The 26,694-nt window shown below is 33.1% G+C and overlaps 4 protein-coding genes across 4 annotated transcripts; 3 read left to right on the forward strand and 1 right to left on the reverse strand.

Moving 5' to 3' along the window:
* The first annotated feature begins 2,836 nt into the window (after nt 1-2,836).
* LOC145106736 (protein CANDIDATE G-PROTEIN COUPLED RECEPTOR 7-like) lies at nt 2,837-3,891 on the forward strand. The gene is made up of 3 exons (XM_079043669.1): nt 2,837-3,435; nt 3,498-3,561; nt 3,814-3,891. Exons 1-3 carry the CDS (start codon nt 2,837-2,839, stop codon nt 3,889-3,891), a joined length of 741 nt encoding a protein of 246 aa, XP_078899795.1.
* Nucleotides 3,892-13,824: 9,933 nt separating this feature from the next.
* LOC145106737 (uncharacterized) lies at nt 13,825-14,613 on the forward strand. Its single transcript, XM_079043670.1, has one exon. It carries the CDS (start codon nt 13,825-13,827, stop codon nt 14,611-14,613), a length of 789 nt encoding a protein of 262 aa, XP_078899796.1.
* Nucleotides 14,614-19,856: 5,243 nt separating this feature from the next.
* On the forward strand, nt 19,857-20,813 carry LOC145106738 (protein CANDIDATE G-PROTEIN COUPLED RECEPTOR 7-like). The gene has a single exon (XM_079043671.1). The coding sequence runs from the start codon at nt 19,857-19,859 to the stop codon at nt 20,811-20,813; it is 957 nt and encodes a 318-aa protein (XP_078899797.1).
* A 3,520-nt stretch (nt 20,814-24,333) lies between these two features.
* LOC145106739 (protein CANDIDATE G-PROTEIN COUPLED RECEPTOR 7-like) lies at nt 24,334-25,278 on the reverse strand. Its single transcript, XM_079043672.1, has one exon. It carries the CDS (start codon nt 25,276-25,278, stop codon nt 24,334-24,336), a length of 945 nt encoding a protein of 314 aa, XP_078899798.1.
* Nucleotides 25,279-26,694: the final 1,416 nt, after the last annotated feature.

Raw genomic sequence — 26,694 nt, forward strand, 5'->3', positions numbered from 1 at the left:
TTCTATCATGTAGGGCAGCCACGCAAAACTCTCCATCCCTAACAAATGATGATACCCAATTATCGTTGTTTTCCTCATAGCGCATAACATCTTCAAAAGGGATATTGATCTTCTCTAACAATTTTTTGCTTTTTACAATATTATTCCACACACTACTCCATGGATTTTAGCACAAAATCGATTATTCTCTCCCATCATTTTGTGCAATCCATTGAGAATCAAGACCCAGTAGGAATTTGGCTCGTTTTTTAGCCTCCATAGCCACTTGGTTAACAAAGCCAAGTTTAAAGATCGGATTGAACCGATACCCAAACCTCCAACAGATTTTAGAGCTGTCATCTTATCCCAAGCCACCCAGTTTATACTGTTTTTACAAACAGGACCCCCCAAATAAACTTCCTGCGAATTTTTTCCAAAGAATTTATGACTCCAGTTGGGGCACCAAATATTGACATGAAGTATGTGGGAAGGCTTCCAAGTACAACTTTAGCAAGAGTGATTCTTCCACCAAAACTGAGGGTCTTAGCCTTCCAGATTGAGAGTTTTGACTTCAGTTTATCTAATATAGGACTCCACGAGACCATACGATTCATATTAGATCCTACCGGGACACCAAGGTAATTGAACGGTAGAACTGTCGGTTCACAGCCGAGAGGGGATGCCCAGTTAGCAACATCCTGGGTCGGGACACCAATACCCAATACTTTAGATTTAGAGAAGTTGACTTTTAGACCAGAAGAAACGTAAAAGCATCTAAGTATTCTAGCAAGATTAGCAATATTCCGTTGTGACCATTCTCTTAAAAATAAAGCATCGTCTGCGTATAGGAGATGGGATACGCAAATACCAAAGTTAGGAATATGGATTCCGTCGAATATACCCTTGGATGTCGCTGACTTCATTGCAACATTAAGCCCCTCCATCGCGATGATAAACAAGAAAGGGGATAGAGGATCCCCTTGCCTCACTCCTTTTGACATTGTAAATTCAGCAGTGGGGCTTCCATTAATAAGAATAGAAGCTCTAGCCGATTCTAAACAGCCCCGAATCCACGAACGCCATTTACACCCAAAGTTCATTTGGGTTATTATGGAGTCTAGAAAACCCCAATTAACTGAGTCAAAGGCCTTATTAAAGTCCGCCTTAAATAGAAGAATTTTCCTTCCATGCGACTTAGCCCATGAGCACAATTCATTTACAATAAGTGGTCTTTCGAGAATATTACGACCCTCCACAAAAGCTGATTGAACCTCATCAATCACACTACCGATCACCTTTTTGATACGTAAAGCTAGCACTTTAGTAATAATTTTATACATCGAACCAATCAAGCTGATTGGTCGATAATCAACAAGCCGAAGTGGGTCTTTGATCTTTGCTGCCAACATAATGAAGGAAGCATTGCACCCTCTTGAGAATTTACCCCACCTTTCAAAGTGTTTTACCGCACTGAGCACATCTCCTTTAACGGTTTCCCAATATTTTTTAAAGAATTTAAGGGTGAATCCGTCTGGTCTCGGGGCCTTCTCACTACCACAAGACCATACAACATTTTTTATTTCAACCAACGAGATCGGAGCTTCTAAGAATTCAGCATCATTTGGAGATAATTTTCTAAATAATTCACTTCTAAAACTTGGCCTATTCGCCCATTTTTCTTGGAATTTGTTGGAAAAAAATGACACTGCTGCATTTTTCATCTCATTGGGTTGTGAGACCCATTCACCATTTACCAAAAAACCAAGAATTTGGTTTCGCCTTGACCTGTTGTTTACATAACCATGAAAGAAGCTCGTGTTCTCATCACCATCAATCAACCATTTGATCTTTGATTTCTGTCTGAGGTCTAAAGAGGCCAGCCTTTCCAATTCCGAAATTCTACTAAAGCCTCTAGCCCTATCCTCGATTTCAATATCAGACAGTTGTCTAGATTCTGCCAAACGGTCAATCTCTTCCATTCTTTTTTTCGTATTCAGAAGTTCATGATTCTCCTTTTGAAATTCAATTGCCCTCCATTTCTTTATTTCACCTTTCAAGTGTTTTAATTTACACGCTAAAAAGGCGTCAGCAGCACCAAAACCATTGAATTCTTCCCAAGCTTTGAGTACAACCTGATCAAAACCTTCCCGAAGTAACCATGAATTAAACATTTTGAATGGAGATGGCCCAAAATCAGCAACCTCCGTTTTAAGAATAACCGGTGAGTGGTCTGAGAGTTCTTTTGGAAGGGCAATAGAAGAAGCTAAGGGAAATTTGTCCATAAAATTCGAACAGACCAAGAATCGGTCTAATTTACTTAGCTTTGCACCAAATTGCTGAAAGTAAGTGAACCGACTCCCACCCATTTTTAAGTCGTGAAGATCTGCTCTTTGTATGAAACGATTAAAAGATTCGGCACTTGACTTGCAGAAAACTGAGTTGATTCTTTCTTCAGGTCTCCGTACATCATTGAAATCACCAAGGATTATCCAAGCGCGCAGGATAATAATATTACACTAGTAGTACACCTCTAATTTATTAATTATACAATTATAAAACTGAAGATCAAATAAGGACAATACATAAAAGAAGTTCTAATTAACAAAACCATATCAAGACATCAAATAGTTGATATTTCTAAAATTACCAAAAAGCCCCTGTAAAAAAACGAATTGAATCGGTAGTGTCTCGAATCTTCTGACAGGTATATAAGAATTCGGTTCCATAAACAAAAAAACTAACAGAAATTTCATCCAATTAGCAACACCTTTCACTACTGTTCTTCTCTTTGTCTTCATCATCTCTGCACCACCCACTTCCACCACCGCGGAGCTGGAATCTCCGACGATCCAGTCCGATGACCTCGCTCCCTCCCCTTATGTTCACTCCTCCTTCAACAAAACGTGTTCTCGGCCGGAAATGCGACCCTCAGCTCTCATCTGTTTACTTTGAATTTTCCATCGTTTATCTATCCTTTCTCGTACACTGGATTTTGGTTTGCTTCAAGGTCAAGCCAACTTTTCGCAGGATTCATCTACTGATGGCTGGATTGATACTAGTGAAGGCACTTAACTTGATCTATGCTGCTGTGAACGTTACAGATACTCATGAATCAGGTCTCTTCTTCTACATTTCTAAGCTCATCAGTGTTGTCCGTTTGTCTATTGTAATCCAATTAATCGCTTCTGGTTGGAATTTCATGGAGCCGATTATGCAAAATGTGGATAGAATCGTTTTACTGTTTTTGATCCCTCTTCAGGTTTTAACAAATGTAGTTAGAATAATGATTGGGGATGCTAACAATTCTGTTCTTGACTGGATGAATTTGAACGATATGTTAATGCTGATAGATTTAATTGCTTGTGTTGTTGTTATGTTCCCCATGACTTGTTCGATGGTGTATACACACACTGATGGGATGAGGGATAAGAATTTTGAAAAGTTAACTCAATTTAGGTACTTCTGTACAATTGTTGCGTTTACTTGATGTTTTTGAGTGTTATCGTGGGAAATGATAGAAAGACTGGTCATATTGGATTAAACGCCATTGATGCTCACAAGTACCTGATAGAGTCTAATCTGGTGATTGAAATCAACAGTCTGACTTTCTACATGATCATCTGTACCATGTTCAGGAAACAATTTGCTTTTTCTTGTCGATCATCATGAATAGGTAGCAGAGATGGATGCGTAGAAAGAGGGATATGATCATCATCAACATTCAATGGAGGATCAATTCTTGTTTAGCGATTCATACTAGAGTATTATAAGTTGTTGAGTTAATCTTCAAGTAGTTTTTTTCTTGAACAATTTGATGTAATTTGGATTTAATAGCTGTTTTGGAGTAATTTCAGGTTAAACTTTGTGTTTGATCTGTTAACTATTTTTGTTGGTGTTGATATGGGGATTTGATTTATCGTATTCTGCATGTAATCATAAGCCGAATATCTTGATAATTATTATTCATGCACTAAAATCAAACATATCTGGTAAGTATATGTGAAAAGATAAATAAATTAATGGTATATGTAAATGAAATCTAAAAATGTGTATTTTTAAAACGTATTTTGGATGTATTTTTGTATTACTTTTCTGAAATTTCAAAAATTTCTTTCTGAAAATGATCATTAGTTGTTTTATTGTAAATGTTAAAAATATGACGATTTTGTCCATTTTAGATGAATTTGCTGGGATATTAAACTCTAAATGATGTTATAATTAATATTTACTATTGATAGATTTGAGACAAAATAAATAAATAAATAAAACTTAACATTTTGTACGAAGAAGTCACTATATAGTTTCGATTGGTCGCCATAACAAAAGTTGATGTCTTTTCCAATTACTAAACTTTAACATTTTCTTTCAGCTCATTTGTATTTTTTTTTTTACTTTGTATTAAAAACAATATTTGTTTGTTAGAAAAAATCATTAAATTCGCTCCTTGGATGCAATCTTTTCTGTATTTCTTATATATTTTGCATTTTTTTTTGTTAAAATTAGAAAAAGAAGAAATCACAATCTGATTTATTTTCGAAAACTAATATGTTAGACGTCGTGGTAAGAGGATCATCTCATAAAATCTTCATATCGGATTACTTTTTCAAATTTATGTGATTGTTGACTTGTTGGCGTCAAAAGCTCAATGTTACATACTATCAACAATATTGTCTCTTTATTATTCTATCGATGGTTGTTATCACAAAAATCTCAAATTTAATTACCCGATAAGACTAGAAAGTGGTGTAGTTGTTGATGCAAGTAATTTAGTTAGTTTTATGTCTATATAAGACTAGAAAATGGTGTATTTGTTAATGCAAGTAATTTAGCTAGTTTTATGTCTATTGTTTATTTAAGAGTGAAAACATATGATGTATATCATTAGTTTGAATTTGTTTGTTTATAGGGCTACGAAATTTGAAGAACAAATAAACCATTTTTAAAATACAAAATTTAAAAAAAAAATTCCAACAAAATACCGCCTTTGGCAATTTTTAAAAATTTCAATATTTTTTATAACAAAAACATCACCTTTAACAAAATAATAAGAAGTACAAAAAGTTATTAGAGTGTTTAATGTCGAATTTTTATGGCTTTTGTGAAAAGAATACCATCTGCAAAAAAGTAATAGATGGTCATGATGTTTGTGTTGGAATTTTTAATTTTTAACTTTTTACAAAAAAATGTGCAGTATTTTTGGATGAAAATAAAATAATGGTGCTTATACCTAATTTTCGTCAAACTTTATATATTAGCTTATATATTAGCTTTTATATGTTTTTTTTTTGTCAGTTTTGGTCGGTACTCGGTAATTTTTTATACATATAGTCACTAACTTTTAAAATACATTTCAATGTAATAAAATTTCATTTTATTTTAGAAAGAAAATGGACAGGGTACATTAAAAAAAGTTTTAAAGGTAGAGAAATTAAAAAATCTTTTTACATTATATTTGTACTATCCTTCTACTCACAATAAATTGTGACAAGTAAAATAAAATATTATTAATTTCATTAAATGTGACACATATGAACATTATGAACATTTGATATGATAGAAAGATAAGTAAGAATAAAATATAGGAGGGTATTTAATTTCTCTTAAAGGTAACAATGCAAGTGCTTAAAAAAGCTTAAATAAAATTCAAACCTAGAAAGCATGGTTTGTGTTGTCTGATATATACGGTTTATACTGTTGAAAATATGTATGTAGAAGTTGCAGTGATAAATTATGTCGTATGATTATACACATGTTCGAAAGGGGGGTAATGTGGCATTAATCCTAAATATCATAGCCCATTTTGAAAATCCTTTATGCTTTTAAAAATCATTTTTCACATAAAAGTTTGCAACGGAAAATCCCATATAATTTTGTAAGCTATGACAATTAAATTTGTAGGTCGTGGAATTTGGAAACTCAGTAAGTGAATTCCTTCGTTTTTAGCAATATGAACAATAATAAATTATTATTTGTAATGTCATGCAAATTTTTCTAAGGGCTGACTGGATAATTTTACAGGCCTTGCAAAGTGTGTTGAAACCATTTTTAGCAAAAAAGTTAAAATGTCGATTAGCTCTTTTAATTTGACTTAAACCAATCTACTTCATTTCTAATCACCAAATTGTATCTTAACTCACTCATCACTTAATGATTTAAGTGACTTAATGCCTTTAGGATGACTATATACGACTTACTTAAACTCTACATAATAACATCAAAACACGATCACCTAAAAGGATTAAATATTCAATTTGGAAGATCTTAAGCATTGTACTTCATTTCACAAAATAGCAAACTCAAATGTAACTTGACACCTTAAGTAACAACTTATTTTCCAATAATCGTTAAGAGCCTTCTTATTAACTTCCATATATTATCTAAACACTATTGATGAATCTAAACTGTCATATATGATCTAATTGATGGTTTAGATTGTTTGATTATATATTAAAGCTTATATGAGAGTTTAAAATCACCAATGTTGTAATAATTCAAGTTAGCCATGTGATTTTGAACTTAATCTCTTAGAAATAGGTTCCAAATCACAATTCTAATATAAATGGCCCATCATATTCACATTTGCAAAGATCAATTCATGAATCCATGAATCTATGGTTAATAGGCTCATAGAAGCTCAAAATTTCAAACCACCAACTCACTAGTGAAATGCTAATAAATTCATGTTCTAATGATAGATCATAATCTAAACTATTAATCTAACAACATAACATAACAAAAATATAAAAATTGTGAAAAATCCATAAACTCTAGGTGATAGAGTGAATAAGATGAAAAGTGATTTTGTAACACTTGTTTAGGGATATGTCAATTATTATTTTAAGATAAAGAGAATGGGATTTACACAACATGTTCATGCCATGCACGCGACGTGTGAGTACCATGTGGACACGGCGCTTCAATTAATGAGGTACGTGACACGTGACTACGATAAACTCAAAACCCTAAGCGTCTTGTTTTAGGTCCTATTTAAAGGCTCTAACTTCTAGAATTTTCCCTATTTGCATTATCCATCTTTCAGAGAAAGAAATCCTAGCATCCCCTTGGTGTGTTTTACAGTTCTTGATGATTTTGAGTAGATTTTGAAGAAGAAGAAGAAGAAGAAAAAGAAGAAGAAGAAGGTGTATTAAATGCAAGGAAGTAATGTCACACCCCTAAACCAGGATGACGGAAACGTCCGGGGATGGATGACTTTCATGTACATTATCATAACAATTGGATATAAATGATCAAAGCAAACACAACCATCATATATATAATTGAAAAAGTTACATCATTGTAAGTGTTACATGTTTCAAAAGTCAATTACAATATGATGACAAAAAATTTGTTTGACATCTTAGCGTCTCATCCTCAAAAGCTGATAGTTACCTGTTTTAGTGATTCCCTGAGAATACAAGTTGTTTGAAAAAGTGTCAAAAATTAAGTTGGTGGGTTAATAAGAGTTTGTATGAATAATTGTAAGCATTTCTGTATAAAGTAATCGTGTTTGTTTCCATAAATTCCAATATTTTATAATAAATGAGATGTAAACCGTTTACTTGTAAAATGATGGTGTTTATTCTAGAAAATCCAATATTTTCATAGAAATGAGTTGTAGTCTTTAATGATCCAAGACCGAAATGTACCAGTGTTTTCCATACGTAAAAATAGTAATATGTAGTTTTATTCATGTATAAAACCGTTCGAAGAAATGTGTTTTCGTGTAAAATATACGTATAGTCGTTTTCCCATGTGAGTTTTCATAACCGTGCTAAAAATGAATTGTCTGCCGCGAAGTTCTTCAGTCGTCGAACTGTTTATGACATTTGTCACCTATAACCTGTCGGTCTGACTGTAGCTAACAGTCAGGGTGTGAGATCATTAGTCCCGTATAGATCTATACACAAGTATCACGCTCTCGTACGGAAGATTCTGGTTATAAAACAGGACTTTCGTGTATACATCAGTTAGGTACGATGAAGACAATGTCTGAAAAATTTATTCAACGAGTGTACGTGTTTTTGTAATGAAAACCATTTGTATATGTAATTATCCCCTTTTTCCAGGATAATATATAAAATAACGTAAAAACAATTATATATGCACTTTATATAATTACACCATTTGCTCAACGGGTTACAAAGGTGGTAAGGTTTCGCAAACTATATTTATATAGTTTAATGTAGTAGATGATTCGTACTCAATATATATATATATATATATATATATATATATATATATATATATATATATATATATATATATATATATATATATATAATAAGAATAGTGTAGTGTATTTGTACTCGTTTTTCATATCTTTGTGTTTTTATCAAAAACTTTGTATGTAAATGTATACGAGGTTGGTAGTAAAGCCGTTTCACGTATTTATCACTTTTCGTAAAAATAGTAATTAAACGTATTTGAATGTTTGCGTTTAAACATAAATTTTCTTGTGTGTTACTTGTATTTCCCCCCTAAAACATAGAAAAAGTCTTGAAAAATGTAGGGGTATGAACTCACCTTATGCGCGGTTGCGGTTTGATAACGAAGTGACGACGATGTCTTTAAGTTAGAACGATTGAAGGTAGTCGTAATCCTAATAGTTTTAAACACATAATAGTGTGGGTAAATGAGAGGATCTATCAAGAGAGTGTTGGTAAACACTAGATTATATAAGAAACACTCACCAAAATCCTTAAGAAATATCTTGAGCAATAAACCTTTGAAATGATTGGGCTTGTTCTTGATAGGAGGCACTTGATATTAGAGAGAATATGAGGTGAATTTTGTTTAACTGTGAAAGAGGTTTGAAGAGTCTTTGGTCGTTATTTAAATAGGGGAAAAGAGGGTAAAGTGAAGTGATGTTTGCCTTGAAGTGTGTACTTTATCACATGGGAAGGAGTGCCATCGGATAACTGAGAGATTTCGGTCTAAGGCTCCAACCGAGATCAAGGTCTTCGGTCCAAAGGAGTTCTCGGTGGGGTGGTTCTCGGTCATGGGAGGGTTCTCGGGTAGGGGTTCTCGGTCTAGGTGTTTTCGGTCTAGGCTTGGGGGATTTCGGTCCTTATTGTTCCATAAAAGGGATTTCGGTTTTTTGTGGGTTTTTGATTCCAAAAGCGAAAACTCTTTAATCAATAAAGTTTTCATGATTTAATTTTTTAACTATTTAATTATATGACTTATGTTTGACTTGCTTGCCTTTGGTTTAACTTGTTTGACTTTTATTGACCCAAAATAATCGGTTGTTACAAGTAATGCCTATTGAAGTTACAAACTTCTCACCTTTCTATGAACCTTTGTAAGTGATCAATTTGTAAGTTTTATGGTTATATGTTCCTAGATCTAAGTTTTTAGCATTATTTGGTCCATGTTGGTCTTCTTTTTTTGGAGTCTGGAAAATTCCAGGTCCAAAGATTGATTAGATTTGTTTTCTGGACCTTTTGAGGTGATACAAATGTATGTTTGTGTCCCTTTGAACCAAGTAAGAAGCTTGTTACATATTAAGACTCATTTTGGATCAAGGGTTAGGTTATGGAAAGATAGAGGCTTTTTAGTGGATAAAATTAGAAATTGTATCCATTAAGATCATATTTGGAAAGGTTTTAGAAAGCATAAGCTTATGTCTTAAATGATTAAACACTTAATAAAAGGCTGAGATGAAAAATGCTACATGGCTAGTACTAGTTCCTTGCACGCAGAGCGTATCGTGGTGAAATCTCGACTATTTTTTTGGTTAGTGTACGTGACACGTCCAAGTGATGGCACGTGTCGTGTAGGGGTTTAATTGTTGATTAAGAGTTTGACTGTTGACCATTTACTTTATTAGCAATTTAACTTTTGGTTAAACTTTGTTGGATTAAATGGTTTGCTCTAAGGATTCGCCTATAATCATGTTTTGGTTATTGGGTTGCAATAATGATTAGCAGATTCCTTCGAGGACTCGAGTGTGTTATTTTCAGCTTTTCCTATTAGTGTACGCGACACGTCCAAGTGATGGCACGTGTCGTGTAGGGGTTTTAATCGTTGACTAAGAGTTTGACTGTTGACCATTTACTTTTTTACCAATTTAACCTTTGGTTAAACTTTGTTGGATTAAATGGTTTGCTCTAAGGATTGACCTATAATTATGTTTTGGTCATTAGGTTGCAGTAATGATGATTTAGGTGGTTCGTGTAGCAGATTCCTTCGAGGACTCGAGTGTGTTATTTTCATCTTTTCCTATTAGGTGGGTGTTCAGACTATACTGTATGTGACATTATATGTCCAATATGGTAGGTTGTTTGGGTACTTTACGGGTATGACTGTGTGATTAGATTGGTTGGTCTTTTTTTGTTGTATGTGGTGGGTCTTAAGGGAAGTTGGTTGTAAACCTTTTGGCCCATTAGGAGGATAATTGGAAATCTAACAGATCATACTAGGGTGATGGATTTGTGTCTATAGGTCTACTAAAATATTAACTATAAGCTGATTGGAAGTCTAACATGTCATACTAGGATAAGGGTTAGGAGCATGTAGTCTCACTAAGGTGTTGACTATGAGCCCTTGTATGTATCAATTATATATATGAAATGTGATACATGGTATATTAGATTACTCACCAAGCTTTGTGTTTACTCTCTCAACTTTAATGATTTTCACGTTGTTCCAGTGATAAGGGAAATGGCTCGGCTTGACAGTATATACATCTGGCTTTTGACTAAATTTTGAGACTTTCGCGTACTCTCATACATTTTACTGATTCAGTTTTATGATGTTTAACAATTGGTACTTATTATCTTTATTGAAAATGGTTTTCAGTTGTTTTTATATTTCAAAAAAGATTTTTTTTTTTGATATTTTGAATCGTTATAGATTTTAACCCTAGAAGACATTAACGAAAGATTCAAGCTCCAACACTTGTTTGACCGTAGCCAAGATTTAACACATCCAACCCTATATATCACCACTTTCACGTCCTTTATCTCTAAAAATGTTGTTGGGTTCCAATGAAGAGCGAAAAAGAGAGTTAACTTCTTATATTTGGTCCATTTACCCATTAAACCTGTTAAGTTCTTATTTTCTCATATTGACCATCGTCTGAATAAAGATGTTACCATAAGTCTTATATTTAGGTAAATAATCCTTCCCCGTCATTTTTATAATTTCAAGTCCTACATGGCAATAGGGTCAACATAGCCAAATATTAACTTTCATAAATTGATGATTTTGGTTCCTCTAACTTAATATCTCCACTTTAATTTTAATTTTCTTTATAATAAAAATTAAAACCCGAAATCAAAAATATAATTTATCTAAATTTATTTCCTCAAAATTTTATTTTCCCCCAAAATATCCTAATACTCTTGTCCTGAAAAGCGAATGTTACATATATTCAGCATGGAAGAACCGACGATAACCAAATTGAATCTGGTGGGTCTATATCAAAATTTTACTTTCATATGTTATGTCAAAAATAGACATGGCTCCTTGACAACACTAGTAAATTCATGATGCCTTCTATTAGAAAAAAAATATTTATAGCTACCTTCTTATAACACATCGACATACCTTGGAGCTATAGATAATAAACAAGGTATAATTTTCTTGTGTTGCAAAGATTGCCCAACAAGAAGCAAAAGAAAGAAAACAGCGGCTAAAAGAAAAAAAAAAGAAGAAAAGAGTAATTACAAGATTCCAAGGGTTTCAACAAAAACGTGGAGTTCTAACTTGATTAAAAAAACAAAAGATTACAACTATACATACTAATTGAAATAAAATCCTACTCAAACTCTAAAACAATAAAATAAAACTTAAATATGTAACTTTCCTAACATGCCCTTGAAACTAAAACTCATTTTATGGATATTCAAACCGATTAATCCAACAATCACCCCCTTAATCGGTTTAGTCATACCACTCGTTCACAACGGTGCTGAAGCACCATCTTCCCGAACCATCCCGACTTTTCCTGAACACCCGATCTCTACCTTGGTCACGTCCAAAGTCTTCTCTTAATCCTTTTTGATTGTTCACAACACACATAACATGTACCATGGCATCTCGTTGGGCACGTTCAATACCACCTCGACTTTTCCCAGATTTACAACCTCTCCCCGGTCAGATCCAAAGCCATCCGATTTGAGCTTCCACCGTCATAATGCTCACACCGTGTTGTTTGTCCATTCATTTCTTATCTTGATAGCCATACCTTTGTTAATCCATCATATTCCGAGAGATTCTTCCACCGAATGCCCTCGCTTCATCCATCTCACATATGTCGTGTGCATACATAATTAACTTGCCTTTGATTCCCCACACCGGATAATTCGTTGGAGTCAAAACCGAAACTTGATACGTCATCGAACCTCCTTCTTTAACCAACGACATATTATTCTTTTGACAACCCCGACCTCTTTAATCAAGCTTGTTCCGAGAGTACTCTTCCACCGAAAAACAAGACAAGGTTACGACCACCTTTATCGTCTTCCGTCACCTGCAAAACGAACCGAATCAAAGCCACGCACTTTGACGTCTTCCCGTCCGTTTATTTTGCGCCCGCGGTTAGTCTCTTTTTACCTTAGAACAAGCTCGATCATGAAAACTGGGGTTGTTGTTGAGATGCTTCAAATCGTGCTAAAAAACAATCCACACCCCCTTAAACCAAACATGGTTCCCGTTACGTCTGCCCCGTAGCGAAATGCTACAGTTTTCTTGAAATTGACACTTAAACCAGACGCCCTATGCCTTCACGAGCCCTAGGCTCTGATACCGATCGAGTGTAGATAACAAACAAGATACAATTTTCTTGTGTTGCAAAGATTGCCCAACAAGAAGCAAAAGAAAGAAAATAACAGCTAAAAGAAAAAAGAAAGAAAAGAGTAATTACTTGATTCCAAAGGTTTCAACAAAACGTGGAGTTCTAACTTTATTAAAAAACCAAACTATAACAACTATATATACTAATTGAAATAAAATCTTACTAAAACTCTAATACAATAAAATAAAATTTAAATATGTAACTTTCCTAAAATGCCCTTGAAACTAAAAACTCATTTTATGGATATTCAAACCGATTAATCCAACAGGAGTTAGAACACGTGAAAAAAAATACCTAAGGCATTGTCTTAGATGTCTAAGGCAACTTATGTGGGTCGGGGACAGAAACAACAATCATTTATTTCTAAGTTGTATATTAATTAACTTTGGAAATATGGAGCTAGATCACGTGTTAGTGTCCTTCCTTATGTGTTGCCCCGTCATCCTTTAGTGAAGTAATTATTGGAACAAGAAATACCAATAACAACTCTTAGGGCGAAGGGAGAAGTCGTGAATGCAATTCAATTTGATTTTCATCCGGAGTATTTGGTGCTATTGAAGTCTCAAAACCCAACCAATCTCATTGATCTTTGTGAAAGACATCCACATGTTATTTTTTCTTTGAATTAATAGCCTGAAGAAAAAAGACAAACACTTTAATTGGATAGAATGGTGTTCAAATCTCTTGTTAATTAGAATGTAGTTCATGTTTGTAAGGCCGGACGGTATGGTATGCGGGGAAAGCTGGGGGAAGATTCCCGCATGCGGGAACACCGCACCGTCGGTGCGGGAAACGAAGCATGGGAAGGAGGGTGGGGGTGGGGATGCCGCGTTCTCACTCCTCATTTGATTCGTCCGTTATTTTTATTCTTTTTTTTTTATTCAAACGGCTATATAGCCGTTAATATATATATATATATATATATATATATATATATATATATATATATATATATATATATTCCTTTTATTAAACTATAAGTACCATACCATCCAACCATTTTTTTAACCTATACCTTATAATTCTCTCTAAAAATATTAATCAAAATGTCATCATCTTCGTCATCCGATTCGACGGCTCTAGAGGAGACTAAGTTTATCGGTTCCGTCATGGTGAAAACGGTTGCATACTTTCAAAACCGAGTAGGTGAAACATCACGTGCACGATCTAAACCAAGAAAGTCGCGGTTGCGTAGAAATCGCGAAGATGGACACTATCGTCTTATACAAGATTACTTTGCATATGACGCCATCTACGCTGTAAAGTTTCGACGTCGGTTCCGGATGAGGAATGAATTATTCTTGCGTATTGTTGGCGATTTGGAAGGCCGCTTTCCATATTTCCAATGGAAAATGGATGCGAGACGGATAAAAGGTTTCTCTCCAATTCAAAAATGCACGGCTGCAATTCGTCAGTTAGCATACGGCATGGGCGCAGACAAATGGGACGAGTCTTTTAGGATGTCAGAGCGTACCGTGCGGGAGTGTGTGTACAAGATCTGCAAAGTGATCTGCTTGATTTATGGGCAACGATATTTGCGCAAACCAACTATGAATGATGTCCACCAATTGTACACGGTGCATGAAGGCAAACATGGATTCCCTGGAATGCTTGGTAGTATCGATTGCATGCATTGGAGTTGGTCATTATGCCCCAACGCATGGTGTGGTCAGTACATGAGAGGCGACCACAAAGAGCCGATGATCGTTCTAGAGGCCATCGCATCACATAATCTTTGGATATGGCATGCATTCTTTGGTCCAGCTGGTGCAAACAATGACATCAATGTGCTAGACCAGTCGCCGGTATTCAACGATATCTACCTTGGAAAGTAGCACGATGTACCTTTTCAAGCAAATGGGGTAGCATATAAGCATGGATACTATCTTACTGACGGTATATATCCTCCCTTGTCTGTTTTTGTGAAATCGTTTACATGTCCTAACGACCCAAAAAGGAAAAAGTTTAAAGAGGCGAAAGAGTCAGCTAGGAAGGATGTGGAGCGAACATTTGGTGTAGAATGATGTGGAGCGAACATTTGGTGTACTTAAGAGACGTTGTCAAGTACTAGCAGTCGGGGCAAGGCCATATGAAGTGAAAAGGTTACAGCACGTAATGTATGCATGTATCATATTACATAATATGATTCTTGAAGACGAAGGAAGAGCGATATGTCGGTACAACGAAAATGAAATTTTGCCAAATGTCGAAGGAGTAGCCGTTGGTACACAAGAGTATAGGGCGAATAGAAGAGAAGTACACAATCGCGGCATTCATCACGCCTTTCGTGCTGATTTGGTGGAACACATTTATAGGGCTTGTATTCAGCCACCGATAGAGTTTTCTCACGATGATTTGTTTGACGAATCAGACGAGGATTCTGATATGTTCGTCGAGAGCGAAGATTCCGATGACGAGAGTGACGTTCGGGAGAATGATGAAGACGATGAGGTCGATGACGAGGACGATGATTCCGAGTGACGTATTTTGTTTTTTTATTAAATTAGGATTCTATGTTGTGGTTAGTTTGATTTTTTGTTTGCGTTTTTTTTTAATTTTCTACTTATTTAAATATAAGGTTTAATATAATTTTGATTTTAATTAATGAAATGCTTTTTATTTTTAATTAAATATTATGTTTATTATTAATTTAAAAATTATAAATCATAAAAAAGAATTAATTTTATTTAAAAAATAAAAAACAAAATAGTGAGGGAAGCTTCCCACCAATTCCTTGGGTTTAGGTGAGAGAAATGAAAGTGAGGGAAAGAGTGGTGTGACCCACAAAAAGTGAGGGAAGCTTCCCACCAATTCCTTGGGTTTAGGTGAGAGAAATGAAAGTGAGGGAAAGAGTGGTGTGACCCACAAAAAGTGAGGGAAACTCCCCACTCATACCCTCCGGTCTAATCATCTTTCTCTCTCTCTCTCTCTCAGGTTGCTTTAGGGGCTGTTTGATATACGCCTGACCGAGTCGGGTCAGACGTATTTGGCTGACTCGGTCAACTGAGATTGTTTGTTAAACCGATTTTGGATGGCTGACCGGATAAGAGAAATCTGAGCGAGAAAGCTTGAGAACAATAGCTGACTGAGAATTTTTCCTAATCTACCCTTGCCCTACAATTCATTTCCAGTGCCTCCGAAAAGATACCATCTCCTCCTCTTTCAGCGACAACCAAGATCCTTTGAGACTGACGATTTGAGTCTGCCCCCCACCAATCGACACCCCTCTTCTCATCACTCATCAGGTACGTTGATCTTCTCCTCTTTCACTTACGTTTTTTTTTTTTTTTCCAATTTTTTCTGCTATGTTCATCTTCTCATCACTCATTAGGTACCTTGTTCTTCGTTAAATTCTGAAAATTTTTCAATAAAGTTAAGCCATGTGCTCAATTTCATCATATATTTTTTTTTAGACTTGTGCTCAATTTCAAGGAGGTTAGAAAGGATAGGTTCAATTTCAACCTGCTGGTAAGGGAAAGGGATGATCGATTGCAACCTACTGGTAAGTCCAATTTCATATTCTGTTTTATAAATCCATGTTTATAAATTATAATCATAAAAAAAGTTTGTTGGTAGTGCTATAACAGATGACTGATGTGGAATTGGAAAATTCTTAAAGTCACAAAACTTTTAAGCTTTTGGAGCTCCTGATGCATGTTATATGTTTGATAAAATGCATGAACCAATATTTAGAGTTTATTAATATGTGTACAAGATACTGTTATATATTGAGGCTTATATGGTGTTACCTTGTTCTTCACTGAATTCTGAAAATTTCTCAATGAGGTTTTATGTACAGAATTCGCAAGGGTAATCTTGCCAAGAAATTTCAAGCATCGTTCAAGGATAACGGTGCAAGCTTCATTTTGTTCTATACATCTATAGCATAGTTATTTGTATATCATATTTTCTCTTTCCCCATGTAAATTTTTCAATGTAATCTGATACTTGATATAAATAATTAAGGTGTTTCTTGATCCATATTCTCACTTGGTTTTACTGTTTTTTAATGCTTATATCAAGTCAAATTATTCATCTTTTTGCATTTGTTTAGACATATGTATATATATCAGGAACTCTTATGTCCTTATTCGTTACGTTATATTAATGAGATGCACTGTTTATCTTGTGAATAAGAAGAACAATATTGTTACTATATATTATAGATAAGTATCTATTATGTATGTTGGACCTTTGTTGCTGCTATTGCATTTTTTTCGTATGTGTTCGGTTTAAAATCAAGTGTCAGATGTACAATCAAGCAGCAAGGTAAAATAGTCATTTTACATCTAGTCAGCACATTCAGTCAGATTTAAAATCAAACAACATTGTTTCTTACTCAGCCATGATTTCTTACTCGGACAGACCTTTTTCAGTAAGCACTTTTTCAGTCAGCAACTATCAAACAGGACATTAATTCTTTTATTAACGTTGATATCACAAAACAATAAATTTTTTTATTAACGTTGATATCAGAAAACAATAAATTTTTTGTTGGAACGACTATTACAATATTAGGAAAAAAATAATAATTCTTTTTATTAACGTTAATTAGAATGTAGTTCATGTTTGTAATCCTCTCTCTCTCTCTCTCTAATTTCATTTAGTGTTTTTTTTCCTAATATTGTATTAGTTGTTCCAATAAAAAATTATTGTTAGGATGCTGTTAATAAGACACCCCACTTCAACTTTTATAAAAAATCAACCTATAATTAGTTATTTATAATCTGTTTTTTCGGAAAACAATACAATTTCAATCAATAAAAATATTTTAAAAATTAATTGTATAATTAATATGGGTGTTACTATGTAACACACCGTCTATAACACTTTATCCTAAATTTAGCTTGTAAAACCCAAACACCAAAAATTTATATGCTCTATTTTCCAATAAATCCCACGTGTATCTATACCATGTGAAGAGTTTTCATTTTTCTTAAAGATATTTTTTTTCTTTCCCCGAAACTTATAACAGTGGAAGGTTATTTTTTTTCTTTCCTTTTCAAAGTTTTTTTTTTCTTATTTTCAATAGAATTTACGTATGTGATATATATTAGTATTAATTAATACAAAAATTCCAAATTCTAATATTTCAAAGAACGAAAACAACATATTATGTAAACATAATAAATTCATTCTGGACCTATAAATTTAGTACATATAATTAGTTAATATAAAAATTATAAATGTTAATATATGAAATCATGAGAAACAACATACTACCTATTTTAAACCAAAATATACCATGTTTTTGTTATATTATATTTAAAATTATATAAAATAAAAAAACTGAAAGGAATAGTGTTGCTAAATACGTGACTGCCGAATTGCCCAAAACATCAACCAACGAAATAAAAGAGGTTAACTTTAATTTAAGAAAAATGATCGAGAACAATTGGTTACAAATGTATATCTTTTGTAAGCATATATAAATTATTATTTTATAAAAATATATTATTTTTGTTTATCTATCTTATGAAAAATAAGCTTGAAATACAAATTAGATGATAATAAAGTTAATAACATTTTAATTAAATATCATAAAATAATAATAAATTTGAATTTTTTTAGATGATAATAATAATAATAATAATAATAATAATAATAATAATAATAATAATAAAAGATAATAATTAATTATAATTTTTTTTAACTTTAAGCTTAAGTTTAGAATGAAAAATAATTTTTTTTTTCTTAATAAACTTTGATATATATTATAAAACATAAGAAGAAAGTTTTACATAGACGCATCGGATAAACGAACAACAAGTTGTGCCGCAACCCCTTTTTGGATGACAAAACTAATTCTTTTAAAAACAATATCTATAGATATTGGAGTCATAACATTACTATGCATGACCCGTTGGACTCTATTGAGTAGCTCCACGGCTTCTGGCTCAAGGAAACCGAAAGTATCAAATGCAAAGGGCATAAACGTGTGTTGATTTTTCATGCACGATTTCTCATGTTTTGCCACTTTGCTTGATGCAACTTTTAAAGCAGCTTGCCCCAAAGTGAAAACCCCACCCCCCAGACCCACAAGAAGGGAAACCCAGTTTGATCCATGCATGCATGTTTTCCTCCAGCTCATTCAAATACTAAAACATCAGCTGGTCTAAGTATTGATCTTCCTTCCAATGAGTTAGTCAAAAAATAATTTAAAAATAATTTAAAAAGTGGATAAATTATGAACATACACCAACAAAAAATAAAATAAAATGGGCAGATAGGTTTTATGGAGTAAACCTCAAATTAGAAAAACCAAATATCACTCAATTTGCATTTTCTTGGTCAAACAATAATTCAGCCCCAATTTCAAATAAAAACAAAAAAAAGAAGTTGTCATATATATATATATATATATATATATATATATATATATATATATATATATATATATATATATATATATATATATATATATAGAGACGCCCCCAATAAAAATTAGTCAAAAGTGTTTTATGAAGTAATTAAAAAGCCTAATAGATATATTGGTATGCAAATCTGTATAGATAAATTAGTGTGTGAAAAAAAATTTCCTGTATATAATCGGTTAATTCTACTTTAAATCTCCTATTAACAAATATTACAAATTATATCATATATTTTATGAAAAATGATATAATATGATCACATCTAGTCTAAATTAAATAGGATGCTAATATAGACCGTACTCATATAAAAAAAAAATCAAACACACTCCTACATATAAATCAATAAATAACATTAGACTAGTTGTGCACCTCTAATATATGTAAAACCTAAATATGTGTAGGGCACCATATTAATTATACAATTATAAAACTGGAGATCAAATAAGGACAAGACATAAAGAATAGTATCATGAATTCCTAATCTATCTCCGATTTATTATCTCCTCATATAATAATAAAAGAAAAGAAGTTGTAACAAATATATTTTAATTTGATATTTGTCCAATCAACAAAATCTTCCTGTACAAAAACGCAGCCCTAGTGACCTAGTGTCTGGAATCTTCCTGACACTATATATAACTATTCCTTTCCATACAAAATACGAACAAAAATTTCATCCAATTTTCCGATCACTGCAAACCAAAATGAGGGTTTTAGCAACACCTTTCACTGCTCTTCTTCTCCTTTTCTTCATCATCTCTGCACCACCCACTTCCACCACCGCGGAGATGCAGTCTCCGGCGACCCAGCCTGATAACCTCGCTCCCGCTCCCTCCCCTTATGCTCACTCCTCCTTCCATAAAACGTGCTCTCTCTACTCATTCTTCAACGGGAACTGCTTCCCTCAGCTCTCATCTGTTTACTTCGCCTTTTCCATCGTTTATCTGTGCTTTCTAGTGTATTGGATCTCGGTTTGCTTCAAGGTCAAGCCAACTTTTCGCCGGATTCATCTACTAATGGCTGGATTGGTTGTAGTGAAGGCACTTAGCTTGATCTATGAAGCTGTTAACGTTACAGGTACTCATGGATCGGATCTCTTCTTCTACATTTCTAAGTTCATCCGAGTTGTCCGTTTGTCCATTGTGATCCAGCTAATCGCTTCTGGTTGTTATTTCATGGAGCCGATTATGCAAAATGTGGATAGAATCGTTTTACTGTTTTTGATCCCTCTTCAGGTTTTAGCAAATGTAGTTAAAACAGTGATTGGGGATTCTAGCGATTCCATTAACGACTGGATGAATCTGGTAGATCTAATCACTTGTAGTCTCATGATATACCCCATTATTTGTTCGATGGTGTCGATGTGCACTGGTGGGATGAGCGCTAAGAATTTTGAAAGGTTGAATGGATTTAGGTACTTCTATATGATTGTTGTGCTTTATTTGCTGTTTGTTAACGTTGTTGTGGAACCTGTGAGAAAGAATGGTGCTATTGGATTAAACGCCATTGATGCTGAGGAGTACCTGTTGAAGGCTAATGTGGTGTTTGAATTGAACAGTCTGAATTTCTACATGATCATCTGTAGCATGTTCAAGAAACAGTTTACCCTTCTTGTCGATCGTGATGAAAATAAAATTGGATGCGTGGAATCAGGAATTTGATGATCAATCTTCAACTTTCAATAAATGGAGGATCACTAGCTCTTGTTTAGTGATATTCATACTAAAGTACTAGTATTAAGTTGTCGAATTAATCTTCAAGTAGTTTTAAACTTTCAATTTTCTTGTAGTTTATTAATCTTCAAGTAGTTTTCTCGTGGAACAATTTGATGTAATTTGGTATTAATGATCAGTTTTTTCGGAGTAATTTCTGCATGTTAAACCAACAAAAATAATTGTTGATGTAATCTGATTCAATCTTTTTCATATTTACGTATTATTTTAGATAAGGAAAAAAAAAAAAAACACAATGTGAAAAAATTTATTCTCAAAATTAAATTGTTAACGTGTCATCGTAAATATCTCCATATTGTATTACTTTTTCAAATGTATGTGGTTGTTGGCGTCAAAAACTTAATGTCATAAACCATCGCCGGTCCATTAATTCTTTGGATGGTTGTAGTCACTAAAAGCCCAAATTTAAATATCTAATTACCTAATAAGATTAGAAAATGACACAGTTGCTAATACGAGTAACATAGCTAGCTTTAAGCCTATTTATTTATTTAAAGGCGAAATCATAAGATGTTTTTAAGTTATTTCAATTTGTTTGTTTACCAAGATATAAAATTTGGAAAACAAATGAACCATTGTTAAAAAAATACAAAAAAATCCAACAAAATATTGTTGTCTTTGACAAATTTTTATAATTTCAACAACACTTTCTATAAAAATAATTAAAAATACAATAATTATAATAGTATTCAAATAAAAAAAAATGTTAAAGTTTGGTGCCTTTAGTGAAAAAGATATAATCTTATCAAGGTAATATATTGAACCGGTAATAGATAGTCACAATGGTTTGGATTTTTTTACAAGCATTAATGGTATTTTAGAATGAAGTAAAATTTTGATCAAACTATAATGGATTTCTGTTGTCGGATATACACAGTTTATACTGTTGAGAAACCTTAAAAGAAATTGGCCATAATAAATTTATAAAGTTGTAAAGGTTATAATGTAGATGCTTAAAAATCTTAATTAAACTTCAAACCTTCAAAACACTCCTACAAATGATGGTTTATGTTTTCGGGTATACACAAATTATATTGTCAAAAATGTGGTGCAACTACTACTTCAACAAACTGTAAAGATCTGCTTTCAACTTGCTCAAACTAAGGAGACGTATTCTTGCTTGCCCAAGTTGATGAGATATTGCTACTGCTTCATGCTTTTATATTTACCCTAATTAATATTTTGGCTTTTTAAACAATTTTATTTTATGTAATTTTATATGTTTCAAAAGCTTCCAACTATTTTTATCAAAATTTTAATATAAAAAATAAAAGTTACATTTTCAAACTTCTAACTACTAGCTAATTACCAGCTAGTTTTTGTCAAACATGTTGTCGTTATCATTAGTGGCGGAATTTCGAGTAGTTTAATTGTTCTATGTTTCAAACAAAATTTATGGATATTTTAACATCCTAGAAAATATATATTTTGATTTCTAAACTTATATTTATTTATATTATACTATGATAATTTTTGTCTACTAATTAACTATCAAGAAATTTACAAATTAAATTATCCAAGCAATTAACATATTAATTAGTATCTGAATATTTAAGAAAACAGAACCACATTTCTTAAAAACGGATTATGTTTTATTTATAATTACAACCATAAAAATTGCCCTCGTTGCACATCTTATGATAGAATTATGTTATACGTGTATAAAGTAGGTTTATGCATATCTCTACGTAGATCAACTTTTTCACACTCCCATTTTCTTTATCAAACATTTTAGTGTCTAAAATATTTTTCTTCGTGAAGGCATGCAAACGTATTTGGGAAAAAGAAAGTAGCATGCAGAAATAGCACCATTTACATGTAACTTGCACCAATTAAGTAACATGCACATATAGAAAGGAGAAAGAAAAGTGCCAAGAATAGAAAGGATTGGGACTGGAGTAATGGATGCAGCATATATAGATGACTTTTGCAGCAATGCAGTAGCCGACATGTATATATATGCAGACATGGAACAAGAATCTAATTAATTTCTGTAGATTTTAATTTTTTTTTTTTTACAAAATCAATACCTATATAATCACAATAAAACCCTCACTTTTCATTCAATTTTACACTCTCATTCTCTAAACCAAAAAACAAATGGATTTCTTTAAAATTTTTGATTCGGATGATTACGGATAATTTATCTTGACCTTCTTGAACATTGTGCAGCCCGTTCACAATGAAGAAAGTTCGAATGTTCTCGAGAGCGCTCGTCAATGGTGATCGCCAAGCAACACACGACTTATTGTTACGTGAATACACTGCCGATAATTGTCTTTACAATGATGACTTGTTCGAACATCCTTTTCGTCTAAATAAAGCTATATTTTTACGTATTAGTAATGTCTTAGAGGTCTGTTATGATTTTTTCAAACAAAAACCCGATGCTAGAGAAATAATGGGTTTTTCTAGTATATAAAAATGTACGGGTGCGCTTAGGTATCTGGGATACGGTATAACATTTGATGTATCGGACGAGTACTTAAAGATATCTGAGAGGACCGCAATTGATTGTGTAAATTGGTTTTGTGTATGTGTATTGAAATTCATAACAGTGAAGCGTGTTTTAATTTTCAGGAAGATGTCGTGGAACATTTGTACCAACTCAACATAAACGAATATTAGTTTTTTTTTTTTTTTTTTTTTTTTTTCTTTTTACTTATGTTTGTTTTTTTTTTAATTATAGTTATTTAAGTAATGTAATGTTTTTTTTTTAATTCTAGGTTAATTAAGTAATATAGTTTGAAATTGTATTTTTATTTTTATAATTAATGAAAAGCTAGTTAAAAAAATTCAATGTTTTTTTTTTGTTTTTTTTTTTTTTTTTTTTTTTGTATTTTTGAATTAAAAAAAAATGATATGGAGTGGAATGGTTGTGTGGGTATCCCATAGATTTAGTTAGTGGTGAAGTGACTCATAATTTGGAAATTGTCGAGGTGTTCTTGGGTATTGTCGAGGTGTGCTTGGGTAATTGGGGTGTTTGTGTTACAGTTTGTTGGTGGTGTGTTTGGATTTTGGTCCGTTAATTGGGAAAAAGAAAATAGACGCGGAATGGTTTTGTAGAGAAAGAGAGATTGTAGTGTGAAAATAAAGTGTAGAGTTGAGGTTTATTTATTAATTGTAAGTGTAATTGTAATAATTTTGGGTGCTATATATGGTGTCATCTATTTAATACGGGCTGTTAATTAGAGATGGTGGGACAATTATCATGCATGAAGCATAATTAACCTTCAAGACATTCATTAGGTAGAGTTTAATATGTAGTTATAAAATCAACATCAAATAATTAAGAATGCAAGTCGAGACATTTTGACATAGAAAAAGTTGGCGACAAAAACAGAAGAAAAAAAAAATTACATCAGAATCATACTGTTCCAGAAAAACTACTAAAATATTAAGTTGAAAACTCATGGGTATCACCGGTTAAAAGCTCAAACTCAAACTCCTAATCCCGGACAGGCACCACGGGTACTTGAAGATTAAGTCGAACTAAATATTCGTTTCTCTCAAATGGCCGGAACAAGGAAAACATTATGATATAGAACAAAAGACTGATTGTTTCTGCTGCCATTGCCCATAAGTAATTGCAATTTACACTGTTCCCAACTCCGTAAACAAAAACATTGATGGAGTACACAATAAGCACTATATAGAACAGCGAATATAGAATGAAGTGTGCCAAATAACTCTTAACTGCCTGACCAATCTCTAAAGTCTTGCGACTCACAAATCCAGTTAGCAAGACCTGACAAACGTGGTCTGCCATCCATATACCCAAGTCCGAAAAGGAGTTCTCAAGTAAAACGTGAAGTGCCGTTTGAAAAGCAAACGTAGACAAAACTTGGAGTGGAATGAGAATCATTGAAAAGAGCATTACTTGAAAAGACCACCCCTTAGAGATCGCGATCACAGTGTAAAGAAGCATGGTCCTGATAACCGGAAATATGTAAAGCAAGACATTCCATCCATGCGGAGGAGTACCTGTAACCTTTATGGAATGTTGGACCTCGGATGCACATAGTAAGTTAAGCCCCTTCATAATAAGCAACATACCCATTAGTAAATGAATCCAGTGAAAAGATGGATAGTTCTTGAAGCATACGAAGATCCAACAACCTAGAAAACACAGATAAACGAGGGCAAAATACAAGTAAAGAGACCGAAGCTTTGTTAGCCCGGCTGAATAGTCTTTGGTAGTGGTGTTGTGACTCGCAGCATAAGATTGTTTGAAGGAAGACAGAGGAAGGAGGGAGAGACCTTGGAATGTAAAGATAATTGAGATGAAGAAGAAGAAGACAAGAATAACAGTAAGAATTTTTAGGAAATTCCTCATGGCGGCTGACGGCGGAGGAACACCCATACCGAATATCGACGTAAGAGATAATGCCATCTTCATTGAAAGGTTCGTATATATAGGATCTGAATGTAAGCCTAAGCTATGTAAGTAAGGAAAGTGTATCAAAAGAAGGATATGTATATATCCCATAATCATCCTAGATTCCTACTAATCTCGATCATTCTGGACTTCCCTTTTCAGATAGATAGCATAAACTAAATTGTGGGATTTAATTTTTCTTTTTGAAATCTCAAATTAATTTCTCTCCCCATATCTACCCTACGATTTTTCTACCATATATAATATCCTCCTATCAAAAATCAAAATTCCGCCAATCTCGCCTTCTCCCACCATTTAATTAATTAGGATGTTTATCTTATCTGATTTCACCCTCCTACCCTCGTAAGGCACCATCGACGTAATGGACTCATCTACCAAGTCATCTAAGTTGCAAATACGTGGAGAGTGTTGGTATGTTTTGCGTATTATTAATTTGATATATCTTGTTCGTAACTATAAACTTCGTTCATGCCTTGATCTATGGTGTAAAACCAATTCGCCACTTTTTTTTTTTTTTTTTTTTTTGCTGAAACCGGCATATATATTTGAGAAACAAAACTTACTTCTTCCTTCAAAATCAGGATGATTAGATGAATTATGTTGTTTTTATTTTTGTTAAGAAAGAAAAACGATGCCAACAAAAGTAGTCGTAAGATTCAAAGAATGTATAGATGTGTTTGCTCGGCTTTCTTGTTTCTTTGTAGGTGCAGCTGCCCTAGATGACATATGGAAGAAATACGGAGTGGTAATATTAAAAATCAAGCAAAATGGAATCAATCATGCTTTAGAGGATTGTCCATGGTCATGGATTGATAAAATCAAGTAATAAAAACTTATCTTTTGTTAGGCTGGAAACATCAACCATATTAAAATCAAATAATCAAAAATTTCTTATCCTGCCAGTCAAAATCAAGTTTGTAGTTTTGTGTAAACATCAAAGTCTTTAAATGAAATTTTGAGGACTACGAAATTTACATTTCATATAGAGAGTAAAGGAATTAAGTTTGTGGACATTAATTTTTCATTTGTCATCACTCTTAGTTTGCGAGGATGGGGATGCCGATGATCGTGCTAATAAGAATTGAAGTATTAACACTAACATTTACCCCCTCAAACTGACCTTAAAAAAAAACATACCAAAATCAATTTTTCTTAGATAAAACCAAGGACTATGTTGTTGCAAAGCATAAGCACTCTTAAATGCTTAAAAGTGCCCATTTGTAGCAAACTTATTCGCACCAACACCAAAGGATTCATCTAAATCATCAAAGTTCTCACCGATAGGTTTAAAGTTCAAGCTCTAATTCATTGTTCTCATCAATATTCTTGATTTTCCCTATTTCTAATTCTTTCTTCTTCTTCTTTGTTATCTGATCTCTTTGAGATGGACATGCACAAATATGTGAAAGT

This window comes from Lactuca virosa, chromosome 4, assembly GCF_052849685.1.
Source record: "Lactuca virosa cultivar CGN04683 chromosome 4, Lactuca_virosa_CGN04683_v6, whole genome shotgun sequence".
Taxonomy (NCBI): domain Eukaryota; kingdom Viridiplantae; phylum Streptophyta; class Magnoliopsida; order Asterales; family Asteraceae; genus Lactuca; species Lactuca virosa.

Excerpts from the sequence above, each read along its gene's own strand:
- LOC145106736 (XM_079043669.1), top strand. The coding sequence starts at position 2,837 with ATGACCTCGCTCCCTCCCCTTATGTTCACTCCTCCTTCAACAAAACGT. Across the intron at positions 3,436-3,497 it reads GAAAAGTTAACTCAATTTAG|AAAGACTGGTCATATTGGAT; the intron begins GTACTTCTGTAC and ends GGGAAATGATAG. Across the intron at positions 3,562-3,813 it reads ACCTGATAGAGTCTAATCTG|CTGTTTTGGAGTAATTTCAG; the intron begins GTGATTGAAATC and ends TGGATTTAATAG.
- LOC145106737 (XM_079043670.1), top strand. The coding sequence starts at position 13,825 with ATGTCATCATCTTCGTCATCCGATTCGACGGCTCTAGAGGAGACTAAG.
- LOC145106738 (XM_079043671.1), top strand. The coding sequence starts at position 19,857 with ATGAGGGTTTTAGCAACACCTTTCACTGCTCTTCTTCTCCTTTTCTTC.
- LOC145106739 (XM_079043672.1), bottom strand. The coding sequence starts at position 25,278 with ATGGCATTATCTCTTACGTCGATATTCGGTATGGGTGTTCCTCCGCCG.